We start from the raw sequence: 15,250 nt of genomic DNA on the forward strand, positions 1-15,250 counted from the left end.
CTGAGCCTTCTGAAGAGATGGAGTTTAGAGCAGCAGCTCCATCCCAGAAGGAGCTTCCTTGGTGGCTCAGACAGTAAAGAATCCGCCTGCAATGTGGGAGACCCAGGTTTGATCTCTGGGTCGGGAGGATCCCCTGGAGAAGAGAATGACTACCCACTTCAGTATCCTTGCCTGGAGAGTCCCGTGGACAGAGGAGCCTGGCAGGCAACAGTCTTGGAATCACAAAGAGCTGGACACGATTGAGCATGTTTACAGTTTCACATTCTATCCCAGAAGGATGTTCACCCTTTCTTTATTCCTCAGATATGTGAGTGATCTCTTTGTGTAGATAATTCTCATTTCAGGTGCAATCTCACAGATGTAATTTAAAATCTAAGTAACTTCTAAAGAGTTCTAACTGCAGAAATGCTCCTTCCCCCTCAGGTCTCCTGTCCTTCCTGGTCCCCTGCCTCACCCATTCTTCCCTCAAGTCTACTCTCATCGCATCCTCAGGTCCCATCAGTCACACGCCTACCTGCCCACTGCCCTTGCTCAGACTCTTTTTTCCTTGTACTTTAGCACCACCCGAGACCAAAATCTCTACAGTTTAGAAAATCCCATAGGAAAAACTTCATGTGTTTAGTCTAATTATAAAATTTATTGAAATAAAGACCTATAACATAGACAGTAGAGTTATAAACATTTTATTTGCTTTTATTTTTTCTTTTTGAAATACAAAATGTGCACATTGAGTTTACACAAACACGCGATGGCCAAGTTCAGTGTACATGTATTGTACTACTCTTAATTTCTACACTGGTGATAGCAGGGCAGCTTTCAACATCCTATGTCTACACCAGAATAGATACCTGATTTATTGTTGCAGAGACAGTTGCAAATTTCCTCCTACTCTAGCCTCTTGGTCTTGGTGATATTTCTGCAAAACAAGGAAGGTGTGTGTATCTTTAGTAATACTGTGGCAGCTTTACGATTTTGGCTTAAGGTAATTAAAAATAATCTGAATAATTGGAGTTTTATGATGAGCTAAATCATAATACAATCCAGAGGAGTTGCTTAGCATTTATATTCATTTTCTACTAAATTTTGGTATTCTAGTGCTTACTATAATGGAATCAGTGGTGCTTTCAAAGTGAATTCTACTTGCTGTTTGTACCTAGTAGGCATTGGGGTAGCCAAGATTTCTTTGTCCCTGAATGGCACATAATGTAAAGGTGCCAGGAGGCAGTCAGAATGGAATAGGCCTTGAATGCGGTTAAGAATGAACTTGCTAAGCACTGCCATGGACTAGAGGACAGATGTCCTGACCCTTTTCATAAGCCTGTGGACATCCTTGCTTTGTTTCACACCTTCTTGGACTTCCACTTAGTGACAGAAAACAGTCAACCTATAGGATTGAACAAATCCAAAATTACATATATCATGTAGGCCTTGGCTATAATATGTATTATGAAAAATTGAGAAGTGCTTATTAAATAAGCTCTATTAGGCATATGCTGACATCTGGGATACACTAATTTGTTTCGTGTTATAAAAAATGCCAGATAAATGAAGGTTTTAACAGAAGGCAGCAAATCCAGACAAACTGGGACTATGTGTGTGTGTTTTTTTTTCCAATTATAGTAATCTTGTTTTGTTTACTTAAAAGTATAACTGGAATTACAGTATTCAAACATGGAAACTAATAGCTGGAAATTCAGTGCAGATGCTACTATTTTAGAAAACCATTTAAAATCCTGGGGCTGAATACATACAAGTGAGTAGCAAAAAACACTGATATTTTAAAATCACCAATAATGTGAAAGCTTCAATAATCACATGGCTAAAGAATGAATAAAACTATATGCCAGATTCTATTCCTTTTGAATATTCACAGGGTATGAAATGACTTAGAACATCCCATGGACTCAGTGGCATTATGAAAAGGATGCAGATTTATAAATGGACAACTCAAATCTTTTGGGGGTTGCTTTATATTAAAACAAAGCTTGTTTGCATAATGTGCCTCATTGTAAAGCTGAGCAATCTATGCTAAAAGTGGTAGCTCCAGCTTTGTGTGATAGAATCGTTCACGTTTGTCTATTTGAGGACGTATTTGACAAGCTAAATCACATTTTCGAAGAGCTGCATGGAGCGCATGATGTTTTCGTCCTGTAAGGGAGAAACAGTGGAATTAAATTCACCATATCTGTAAAGGAAAGTGCACTATTTTGCCTCTAAGGATCGCCAACCCCCACCAACCTCCTGTGCCAAATGTTCAAATACTGTGTCTGCAAATGTAAATACGCTTCTATCCATTTTCCATGCTGATACTGTGGAGAGCCCGTTTTATGTTTTGCTGAGTCCACCAAGCTTTAAAGACCTATTTAACTCTGACTTGGTGTTAAGAGAGGATATTTCTCCAATTAGAATGCCAGTACGGAAACTGGAGAGGTAGCACAGAGCGTATACAAAATGAGCAATGCAAACTGCCATATCTGGTCATCAGAGGCCAAATCATAGGGACTTGTACAAATGGAAGGAGACAGGGTTTATGTGTGAGCAAAGAGTCAACTTCATGAAGATTGGAAGTTGGGATTTAGGAGATGGGTTGGCAGTAATTACACCTGTCCTGAGTCTGTTAGAGATAAATCTCTGTTACCTTTAGGAACATTTAAAAATGAATGGTCTCTCAATGCCAGGGAAAGGATTGTTTGGAAGAAACCATTGCCCAGTATCTGAAGTTTAGTATATTCCTCTGAAACTTAAGGGGACAGATGATGGGGTACTTGGAGATTGTGATCATTTATAGTAATGGAAAATGGTAGCAGAACTGATGACATCCACTGCTGGAGGCCAGGTAATGACACCGCCATTAGCAGGTTGATGTCACCAAGTTAATTCAGGGAGACCGTGACATTGAAATATGAATTGAAAAACAAGCAGGCATCAGGAAAGGGAAAGTATATCAGTTTGAAAATGAGAAAGTAAAACGCCGGCAAACTTTTTGTCTCCAAAATTAGTTTTAAAACTCTTTAATTGTTCTACCCACATACCAAGTCAAATAATTCTAGGTATGCTAAATCTGGTCTGCCACCAGATGGCGGAGAACCACATGGCCTTTTCCTCAGGGAGGATTTTCTGCTGTTTAATTTTGTGACTGACTATTTTGTTGAGCCAAAGACATATCTTGTTCACATACACTGAAGCAATGGTGTTTATATTAGAAATTGGATATAAATTTGGTCAGTGATACACTGCTGGCCATACTGGAATCCTAAATCTTTGGAGGATATGATAGACAAGATATATTCTAGTTCTGGGGAAAGAACAATTCAAATCTCACATATATTTTATCCTCAGTGATGAATAGTCTAAAGGATTTGAAGAGCAAAAACACACTCGTACAACCTTCACCTCTCCAGGGCTTCCCTCACAGCCTGCCTCAGGGTGTGTGGACTAATAGAATGTGTAAATCGGTGATTGTTTCCACAGTGGTGGGCTTGTTGCATCTCAGTTGTGTAGAAGTGGTGATTTTAGGCATATGACCTTACACTTTGCTCAGTTCGTGGTGGCTAGCTGATAGTGCTCAGTCCAGCTGTTACAAATGCAAAAGGGATAGTTCCTGTACTATCATTACTTACTTTTTGACAACTTTCGATGAATTCATCTATGGTGACGACTCCATCTTTGTTTTTGTCCATTTTCTGTTAGGGGATTACAGAACAGAAAACTTTACTCAGACATACCCCTCAGGACCCTCACACCTGAACTGAACAAGCTGAAGCAGATGAAAAAGCCCAGCTGCTTATTTTATGGGGAGGAACTGCTTCAAAACACAAACTAGTAGTTTCTTGGTGATAAGACTCATATGAGGCTGACTGATTTTAGGCTGTTGCCTTTTTAATAGAATGTGGTGCAGATCTAGAGTCTCTCTGTTCTAGGAAAACCCCAGCTACCATAGAGTTCAGGCAACTTGACACAGAACCTTGATTTTCTCATCTTTAACATGGGGCTAATGACGATATAAATAAGCTCATAGAGTCTTACGAGAAATGAGTGAAAACAAACACCCCAGGACACATGAGACATGGCAATTGCTTGCTTAACTTAGTGTTCTATTGAGGATATGGTGAATGAGTTCAATAAGTGGAATTATCAATATTATGATAAATTCAAAACCAAAATTGCTAAATTAATAATGGTACTATTCCATGGTTGAATGGTAAATATTCTATAGTTTTGTCACTTTCAGTAAAAAATTATTTTCCTTCACATTCTTTTGAATTGTCATGATGCTTTGCAAGCATCAGGAAATTTGCTCTTAATTTCACTCCCTCTCTATTGCATTCCTACCTGGAAAAATGTTTCAACATGTTGTCTGGGAGCATCTTCTTTGAGGACAGGATATGTACATTTACCCATCATATCGTATATTGCTTTCATTATATCAAGCATTTCCTGAAAAGGAAAAGGCAGTTACATGAGGCCACAAATGATGTGAAAAGAAACCACTCTGAGAAGCCTTGACAGGTTATTCCTACTCAGTTTTCCAAGTTTCAATTTTTCGTTGATTCTTCATTAAATATCTTGGTTGTCCCAGAGGAATAGCCTTATGCCTTAAAAGCAGCAGAATCAGAATGTAAGAATCAAGTCTGATCTTGGTTTCAAGATGAAGTAAATTCCTGTGTATCTAACATGATCAGAAAACACCCTGGTTTAAGATTTGGATTTCCATACAACTTCATACAAGCTATCTTTGCATTATAGGCTTATTATATAATTTATATGTTGACTATCAATTTCCATTTATTGAGAATAAGATATATTCCACATCATGAGAATTATACTAAAACTGATAAGTCTCAGAGCTTATTAGGGATTTCCATATGTTTTTCCTATTGTGACTTTAAAGTCACATATAGATTAGTCAAAATATTATGCTGGAAATGCTTTGAAATTTTAATTTTTATTAAAACCAAATCTAATTTTTGATTTGTGATTTCCAGTCTTAGTGAAAAAATATCTAGTTAACATAGACACTCAGATTTATTGTTCATACTTGTTTTCTTTTCGAAGTTTCCACATAAGAGTCTGGATTAAGTCGATAATATGCATGTAATATACTTTTACTTTTGACAGTATTCAATTCCATTTTAAATGATAAAATTTGTAGTTTGTAACCCATAGGTGAACCCCTATGGTTTGAGTGGAAGATTGTTTAATATAGCATTCATGAGATGTATAAGATGTAAGTGGTAAGCACAGCATGTTTGTGTTAAACATAGAAAGGGATTATAAGACCAAGAGATACCTACTATCTTGGAGGCATCTGAGTACTAAATGTTTATTGTATACCAAACATACAGGAGGCACTAAGTATCCAGGAGACATGCTCAATGTACCTGAATACTTAATACTCATGAGGTCTTAATTCAGCCACCCGTTTGTGAGATCCATTCTGGCCCCCCTGTGTCCTCTGCTCAACAAACACAAAACCCATGGACATTGATCAGGTTAATTGTTACATTATAACTATGGTCAGGTGAACTTGTCCCTGTATCTTCAACAGAGCCAGTTAATGTTTGTCCCAAGATACCTTCTATTTGAGGAGCCTCATGCTCAAAACACAACTCTGGGGAAAGCTAGTGAGAGAAAGAACAGGTAGACATTGAATCACATCCAGGATTCAGGTAATATGGTCCTTCAACCTACCTTCACTCCATCCTCAATTTGTTATCTTACCCCATCCTTCCCTACTTACTTCTCATTGTGTTTTAAATTAGTTTAATCAGCCATTTGATATGCACATCCTAATTTGGTCTGTGAGCCTTCTTAGATTAGCCCACCTGGAAATGTACTTGGAAACCTACAATTGCCTCAGGCCATTTCCCACATAATACAGGTCACTACATAATTCACACAATGTTAAAACTGCCTCTGTTCCCATGTGGACCATATTATACAGGAGAACAAAAGGTTACAGGCCAAATATTCTAACATGGTTTGGGTATTTTTCTTCCAATCTCATTCCAACCACTCTCTTTATTCCATGTACAGCATTTATTAAAATGCTATTAGAAATCAAGATGTAATCCAGATTAACAATAAGCTATTTCTACCCATTCCAAATTTTTCATCAGTGTTTCTCCACCACCACAGAAAATACGTTAGATTACTAAAAAAGTGATTTTAGAATGATAATTGCAATCATTTAGCATCTCAAGTTAAAAAATGAAAATGGTCCAAAGGCTAGCTGTGTTGGTGAGGCATTTCTTACTTCTTTAGTGATGTAGCCATCTTTATTTATGTCATACAAATTAAACGCCCAGTTGAGTTTTTCTTGTACTGTCCCCCGAAGCAAAATAGAAAGACCTTTGATGAAATCCTAAAAAGAAATAAAAATACAATTTGATATAGAATTTCTAAAAAAAACAAACTCTAATAAAATTCTTTGTCAAATGGTACAAGTAAAGCTTTCAGACCTCTGGATTTTGAACCATTTACTTTGCAAAATGGTTCATGAATTCCTGATCGTCTTTTCCCAGCATTCTCTGTGGGCATAAATACTCCTTAGGTTTAACATTTCATTATTTAAAAAATAATTATATTTATTTATGTATATGTTTTCATTGTGCTGGGTCTTCCTTGCTGCACAGGCTTTTCTCTGTTAGTGGCAAGTGGGGGCTATTCCTATTACAGTGCCCAGGCTTCTCATTGCGATGGCTTCTCTTGTTGTGTCTCTAGGGCACACAGGCTTCAGTAGTTGCAGTTCCTGGGCTCTAGAGCACAGGCTCAATAGCTGTGGCTCACGGGCTTAGTTGCTCCAAGGCATATGGGATCTTCTCAGACCAGGGATCGATCCTGTGTCTCCTGCGTTGGCAGACGGATTTTTTACCACTGAGCTACCAGGGAAGCCCAACATTCTCACTTTCTAATTGAAAACTGTGACTTAAGTCAACTGGAAATTGTGTCAGAACAGACACCCAAAAGCAAGACCCATAAGCAAGTGTTTAAGTGGTCTTACTTCCTACTGCTGCTGCTAAGTTGCTTCAGTCGTGTCCGACTCTGTGCGACCCCACAGAGCAGACCCCACAGAGCAGACCCCACAGAGCCCACCAGGCTCCCCCGTCCCTGGGATTCTCCAGGCAAGAACACTGGAGTGGGTTGCCATTTCCTTCTCCAAAGCATGAAAGTGAAAAGTGAAAGTGAAGTCGCTCAGTCGTGTTCAACCCTCAGCGACCCCATGGACTGCAGCCCACCAGGCTCCCCCGTCCATGGGATTTTCCAGGAAAGAGTACTGGAGTGGGGTGCCATTGCCCTCTCCATACTACAAGTGCAAAATATTCTTTAACTGAAAAGAATCTAATGACAATGTATCTTTTAAAATACGAGCACATACATGACACAATTCCCATGGAAAAGATCTGCTAACTAGAGATGTAGGTTGTCCTTAAGATATGGGCCAAGTGAAGCCTTTACTTAGAAATCAAGTTGTGGGCAGTGGTTAAGAGAACAGAGCTGGAAGCCAGGCAGCCTGAATTCAGATTCCAGCTGTATCAGCTGATAACTCTGTTCTCTCAGACAACTTGACATCCTTTTATCTCAGTTTTCATGAATGGAGAGATTACCGTATCTAACTTCTCAAAAATTTTTATGAGGATTAAAAGTATTAAGCTGTGTGTAACTGTGTGGCATGGACAGTGGCTATGTATTTGTTAAGTAAATGGAACTCTCAGTCAACACCAAGGTTAGGCAGGTTTGATTGAATTGCAGACAATCCAGATTAACTCTGTCAAGTTCATATATATTTGTTGCTCAGTTGGCAGGGTTAACATCACAGTATGGTGGATTCTGAGTTCACATGGAATCGACAATCTGCTGTCAGGCAGGAATGAAAGAGCAGAAGGGAATTCCAGGAGTGGACTCTGGGCAAAGGTGTATTCTTGCTCTACATTCCAACATTTTGTAGTTGTTTTCCTGTCTCAACTTCTTCACAATTTTTTTTTAATAGATGAGTGACATTCATTTAATTAAAAATGTAAAAATATATAAGATGGTTCATGAAAAATCTTCCTCCCAATTCTGGACCCCATCCACCCTATTTCTTTCCTCTAGACAACTGACTTTAGTATCTTCTTGTGTTTACTTCTGAAGAATTTTTGTGCATATATGAGTATAAGGCATATTTATTTAAATATCTATTTCTTATCCTTTTACAAAAATGATAGTGTAACAGGCTGCTTTGTGTGTGTGTGTGTTTTAAAAACTTAGCAATAAAACTTGGAAATAATTCCTGTCTTTTCCATTGTTGCATACATATGAATATCTCATAGTTTATTTAGCCAATATCCCATGGATGAATTATTTAAAGATTTCCAGTCTTATTATAAAGAAAGCTGTAGCGTGACTTTATATATACATAATATATATGTTGAATAAGTATGTCTACAGGATGAGTTCCTAGAGGTGGAACCTCTTGGTCAAAAGATTTGAACATTGATAAATTTTATATACTTATTTTCAAATTTCCCTTCCAATTCTCTTCTCAAAATCTGTGCTTAAGAATATTATAGCTTGTCAATACTATATGGATCACAGTTCTGATCTTTCTCAATCTTGTAGATTAATATTTCTATCTCAGGTTATTAAAATTTGTATTCATTCTACTGTGAATAAATTTGAGCATTTTTTTGAAATGTCTTGATTTATAGAAACTCTTCACATATTAGTAAAACTATCCCTGGTCTGGAATATATCTTCACATATTGTTTCCAGGTTTGTCATTTCTTTCTTTTTATTATGCTGATTTTCTGTCAAGTAGGCATCTTTTGGTTTCTATATTCTAGAAATTGTCAGCCTTTTACTTCATGTCTCTTTGTTTATGTCATATTCACCATAAGTTTTAGAGCCTTAGGTAGAGCTGGGGTTCAATCCTGGTTCTGCCATTCATTAACTGTATGACTTTGGATAAGTCACTTAACATCTCTTAAGTCTGGAACACCTCATCTCTAACATGTGGCAAGTAATACAGGCCCTAATTTTTTTATCTGCAACTCACCACTCCCATCCAACAATATTTTTTAATAAACTGAAAAAGAAGAACCTTTATTGGGAAGATAGGGGTGGTGGTGAATTTTGGTGCCAGAACTTATTTAATGCCAAAATCTGAACTGAAATGACATGAAACTATTCTAATATCTATTTATCTGTTTATCTCTATCATTAATCAGCTATTATCAGTCACATTAATCAAAAGACATTAAATTCTATTTTAATATTTCCAAGTCATAGTAGCTTGACACAGTATAAGCTTATTTATCACTCACATGCAGTGAAATATGAGTGAGGATGGTGTTCTGTTCTGTGCAGTCATAACAGAGATCCAGGATTCTACTTTGCTTCAAGGCAAACCGAAATATGTAACCTCACAGTTTCCACAGATGGGAAGAGAGAAAATGTGGTCACTTCCACCAGTCTCCTGTTGGTTGAAATTCAGTCTTGGCCCCACCTATCTGGGTAGAAGGAGAGGCTGGGAATATGGACTGATCATGTGATCTTAAAGCAGAAGGCATGGACATTGGATCAATAGCACTCTCTGCTACATTTATTGTTGAGAGTCTCTTGGACAGCAAAGAGATCTAACCAGTCAATCCTAAAAGAAATAAACCCTGAATATTCATTGGAAGGACTGATGCTAAAGCCGACGCTCCAATACTTTGGCCACCTGATGCGAAGAGTCTTCTCATTGGAAAAGACTCTGATGCTGGAAAAGATTGAAGGGCGGAGGAGAAGGGGGTGACAGAGGATGAGATGGTTGGATGGCATCACTGACTCAATGGACATGAGTTTGAGCAAACTCCAAGAGATGGCTGGCATGTTGCAGTCCATGGGGTTTCAAAGAGTCAGACATATCTTAGTAACTGAACAAAAATAGTTTTACTGTACAAATGTTACACAGTTGATTATAGCATACAGCAGATCCTGCAGGAGACATTAATAATATAGAGTATATGCACAGTGTTGTGTGTCTAAAATCTGCAAGACTCTGAATGACAAATTCAGTTGGCTCTGAGGAATTCGGGTGAGGGACTGGGAATCTATATGTGCCTCGTTGGCTGGGCTGGATGAAGCACAAGCTGGAATCAAGATTGCTGGGAGAATTATCAATAACCTCAGATACGCAGATGACACCACCCTTATGGCAGAAAGTGAAGAGGAACTAAAGAGCCTCTTGATGAAAGTGAAAGAGAAAAGTGAAAAAGCTGGCTTAAAACAACATTCAAAAAGTGAAGATCATGGCATCTGGTCCCATCACTTCATGGCAAATATATGGGGAAACAGTGGAAACAGTGACAGACTATATTTTTGGGCTCCAAAAATCACTGCAGATGGTGACTGCAGCCATGAAATTAAAAGATGCTTGCTCCTTGGAAAAAGAGTTATGACCAACCTAGATAGCATGTTAAAAATCAGAGACATTACTTTGCCAACAAAGGTCCATCTAGTCAAAGCTATGTTTTTACCAGTAATCATGTATGGATGTAAGAGTTGGACTATAAAGAAAACTGAGTGCCAAAGAATTGATGTTTTTGAACTGTGGTGTTGGATAGGAGTCTTGAGAGTCCCTTGGACAGCAAGAAGATCCAACCAGTCCATCTAAAGAAAATCAGTCCTGAATATTCACTGGAAGGACTGATGCTGAAGCTGAAACTCCAATACTTTGGCCACCTGATGTGAAGAACTGACTCATTGGAAAAGACCCTGATGCTGGGAAAGATTGAAGGCAGGAGGAGAAGGGGACGACAGAGGATGAGATAGTTGGATGGCATCACCGACTCAATGGACATGAGTTTGAGTGAGCTCCAGGAGTTGGTGATAGACAGGGAGGCCTGGCGTGCTGAGTCTGTGGGGTCACAAAGAGTCGGACACGAGTGAGTGACTGAACTGAACTGAACTGGCAGGACAGCACAATTGCTAGGAGATGTATGCTGGGCCAGACTGCTTGAGTTTGAATCCTGACTCTCCTACTTTCTAGCTGTGCGACCTTGGGCAGCTTGCTTTAGTTCTCTGTGAATCTGTTTCCTAATTTGCTAAAATGACGATGATCATACCTATGAAGATTAAGTTACTGTATGTAATTCATTCATCATAATGCCTGACTGAGAAAGAGTGCTAAACAAGTCAGCTAGTCTTATTGTATGTAGGTATTATTAATACTATTTTTAATGTTATTTTCATATAGTTAGTACAGTGACTGACACAAAGTAAGTGCTTGTTTTATAATCAGATTCAGAACTACCTCTCACAGCATTGCAGACAGAGCGATCATCTGGCCTGTGCTTAAATGTGTTCATTGTAAGATCACTGAGTAATAAGATGACCAATGTTATTGTTAACTGGCTTCATTGGAAAAAATCTTTTTTGTAGTACCTGCTGTGGTTAATATCTAATAAATATTGAGCACCTATTTGGTGCCAGGCCCTCAGCCAAGCCTTAAGTGACATCACTTTGTCATCCTTCTATTATCCGGTGAAGTAGCTTTGTTTGCTGATGTTTCACAGAGAGGAACACTAAGGCTCAGAGGATCTCACAGGGTGTCAACCACATGATGGCAAAGGGATTTTTAGCTCCAGTCATATCTGGATCCAGGGCCCCTCCTGTCTTATCCACTCCACCCTTTGGGTTTAAGCAAATTAAGTAGGAAACTTCCATTTCCCTTTACCTTGCATCAGGATGGTTTCTGCTGTACCTCCCAGGATCTACTGCTACTCAAAATATGTTCATTTCTTAATCATTTCTACTTTCTAGAGACTTTTCACGTAGCTAATCAATTTAGAAAAATAACTACAATAGCCTAGTTTTAAATTTGATTTTGATTTAACCTTTATTAATTCATCCATTAGTTTGTCTTTAAAAAGACATTTTTTTTACCACCATGCTTATAGTATATAGCCATTACAACTAATTTCCCAAATTATCATCAGCATTCATCACAATTACTATGATGAATATTACATAAATATTATAATAGCAACATTAGGCATGGTCTCATATCATTAACACCAGACTAAATTTACATGTGAAATTGGATACAATGTGCTGTGAGTAATTGACGGTACATTTTTAATATGTAAGTAATTTTAAGTAATGAAATCACTAACAGTCTTTGCCTTACCCGTACCCTAGCTATGAAAGATTTTATTAGGTGAATTGGAACGTTTGATTTCTATGTTATGGCTAAACTAAGGCCATGCCGGAATTAATCTTATTGGTAAAATGCAGCAAAGACTAATAAGATATTGTCACAGGTGATCATCGGCTGCCAAAGTGGAAGAAATGTGACAGGGGACGGGTACCTATGATAGACTCATGTCTTCACTAATAGCTGTTGTTGCATTGGGGCCAACCCATGGACCACTGCTGGCTTCTTGGTCCACACCTTTACTGAGACACTGCCAGGTTCTCCTCTTATTTTTCAGCGATTTTTCTTGGTTACATTGTGAGATGACACACTGAGTTTCCTGGCCCAGAATAGTCATTTCAGTAGCGCTCAACCTGTGCGAGCATCTAGTGAGTGAGGAGGTACTTTGCTCACTCTGCCCCGGGGCCACTGACTGAATGACCTCTCAGGAGTTTGTGCCCCCTTTTGTCATCCTGGTGCCACAAGTGTTGAGATGTTAGTGTACCAGTTTACTTTTTATACCTCTGGAGCTTGTCACCTCCTCTCCAATGCCTTCCCTCTAGACCCAGCTGACATCAGCCCCTGTCAACTCTTGGGATAAAGAGTTGGACTTTTTGTTTCTAGGAACATACCTTAACTTCCCTGCTGAAAATTCTTCAGTTCTTATCTTGCTCCTTTCCTCCTGCAGTTCAGCCTCCTTGGCATCCTGCCTCAGATGTGTGGGGATCTGCCCTTGGCCTCCTGAGCCAGCTCTCCTGTCACTCTCCCCCTTTTGCGTTTCATCTTCTAGGTGACCTAACAAATGTTTTCTCTTCATTCCCCGGCCTCTGCCTCACTCCCCACTGCTCCCCATCCTGAGCCCTTATCCTCTTTAGCAGCTCCTGCTTGTCCTTCAGACCTAGTTCATCAGGTCCATGGGAGGGACTCTCTGATACAGCGCACTAGTACCCTTCCTTGTTGATTCCACACCATCATCTGCTTTCCTTTATTCTGACACTCACTGAAATTTCTGTTCATGTGCAAGATGCACTCTTCCCAGTTTTAAAAATTGCATACCTTCTAAATGATCTGGTTCCCATGATACATATTAACAATCTGCACACAATTCCAGTGTGTGACTGGGGATTTCCTCACTCCAACACCAGATGTAATCAAGTAATCTCCAACACCAGATGTCTTACAGTTCAACTTACTTCTGATACTTTCTTCCTGGAGATACAGCCAGATTCTACATGACAGCCCTTTCCTGGCCCCCAGCTTTAGATGCTACTGCAAGAATAGGTTGTCACCCATGCTTCTGACCAATGGGCTACAGATTGGAGTTTCCAACAAACCTTTACTTGGGTTCAAGTAATTTGCTAGAGCAGCTCACAGAACTTCCAGAAACATATACTTACTAGATTACCAGTTTTTAAATAAAAGGATATTTAAGAGCTTTTAATAAAATTCCTAGATAGCTTACCAAGACTAATCATGAAGAAACAGAAAGTATGAACAGATCTACAACTAGGAAATTGATTCAGTAATCACAGACCTCCCAAAAGAGACAAGCCTAGTAGCAGATGGCTTCACTGGTGAATTCTGCCAAATATTTACAGAACTAACTGTTCCAAAAAATTGATGTGGAAGAAACACTTCCAAATTAGGCCAGCCTTACCTGGTGCCAAAACCAGACAAAAAAATCACAAGAAAATTACAGGCTAATATTCCTGATACGCACAGATGCAAAAGTCCTCAACAAAACACTAGCGAACCAAATCCAAGAGCACATTACAATAATCATACTCCATGACAAAGTAGAATTTATCCCCGGGGATGGAAAGGTGAATCAATACATGAAAATCAAGTAATATAATATTCCACATTGACAGAATTAAGGATACAAATCTTATGATCATCACAATAGATGCATAAAAAGCATTTGACAAGTTCAATACCCTTTCAAGATGTATACTGCCAACAAACTGGGAATAGAAGGACAGTACCTCAACATAATAAAGGCGATATATGAAAAGGCCACAGCTAACATCACACTCAGTGGAGAAAATGGAAAACTTTCTCTTGGTATTAGGAGCAAGACAAAGATGTCCACTCTTGTTGAGTATTCTTAATACAACAATAATAAAGGAATAAAAGGCTCAAAAAGCCCCAAAAATTATACCACCAAACTCAAATTTTCACCCTAACAGCACTAAATCCCTTTCAGTGTATCCAAAGTCAAAGCATTATTTAAAAAAAACACACACACACACACACAAGAAACTTAAGACTTACCTCAAAACTTACAGCTCCATTATGGTCCGTATCGAATGCATTGAACAGAAAATGCGCATATGTTGTAGAGTCTGAAATGTTGGAAATAAAATAATGATAAGTTAGCATTTCAATATTCTACAAAATATTTAGATAGCATGTCCAAGCCTCTTCTATTCAGGAGAATATACTTTGACTTGTGGTTTCTTTGCTTTCTTCCCAGCTGCCCATCCTCTCTCAGTAGAGGGTTGTAATTTGAGGTTCAGAGGCATGAATTACCTACAGAGACCATTGGTGACAGAAGCATCTCTAAGTTTCTGGGTGGAATTTCTCTGAATACACGGGAGTCTTGGATGATGCTACTGACACTGGGATGAGTAATGTTACCTTAGGTGGGTGTGAGGCTAAAGCAAGTCAAATCTAGAAATTGATTAGTGCTTGGCAGGGACTATCTCTAAAAGAAGTGAAATAATAACATACTAATAATGAGACACAGATGAATTGCTATTATTGGTGGTGTAATTATTAGTTCATCATTTTACAACCCAGATAGGGATACTGGGATTCAGAGAAGTTGAAAAACTTGCCCCAAACTACACAGTCCATTAGCAGTAGAGTGGAACATCACTTAAGCACTTCTGACCAAAACACCATGCTAGCCCAGAGCCAGTAAGGTTGCCTGATGAAGTGGAAACAGGAGTGATTTGGGAAGCTTCTGTGGCTATGTTGAAATGGATTTTGTGGTCCTAAAGCTTCCCAGGTGCAAGCAGTGGGGTGCTCCTGCTTTGCCTGGGTCCTGGGTGGGATCGAGGCTCTGGGCAATGGCAGACTGCTTGT

At 38.9% G+C, this 15,250-nt stretch overlaps 1 protein-coding gene across 4 annotated transcripts in view; it reads right to left on the reverse strand.

Annotated features, from left to right (window-relative positions):
• Positions 1-667: 667 nt before the first annotated feature.
• Positions 668-15,250, reverse strand: part of KCNIP4 (potassium voltage-gated channel interacting protein 4) — a 1,318,263-nt gene continuing 1,303,680 nt past the window's right edge. For all 4 annotated transcript variants that reach the window (XM_070791223.1, XM_070791226.1, XM_070791225.1 and 1 more), the window contains 5 exons: positions 14,435-14,505; positions 6,257-6,364; positions 4,333-4,437; positions 3,621-3,683; positions 668-2,148 (listed from right to left, as the gene is read on the reverse strand). In XM_070791223.1, coding sequence (XP_070647324.1) covers positions 2,101-2,148; positions 3,621-3,683; positions 4,333-4,437; positions 6,257-6,364; positions 14,435-14,505 — 395 coding nt within the window. In that variant the 3' untranslated portion in view covers positions 668-2,100. The remainder of the gene's footprint in view (positions 2,149-3,620; positions 3,684-4,332; positions 4,438-6,256; positions 6,365-14,434; positions 14,506-15,250) is intronic.

Source organism: Bos indicus, chromosome 6, assembly GCF_029378745.1.
Source record: "Bos indicus isolate NIAB-ARS_2022 breed Sahiwal x Tharparkar chromosome 6, NIAB-ARS_B.indTharparkar_mat_pri_1.0, whole genome shotgun sequence".
Lineage (NCBI taxonomy): Eukaryota > Metazoa > Chordata > Mammalia > Artiodactyla > Bovidae > Bos > Bos indicus.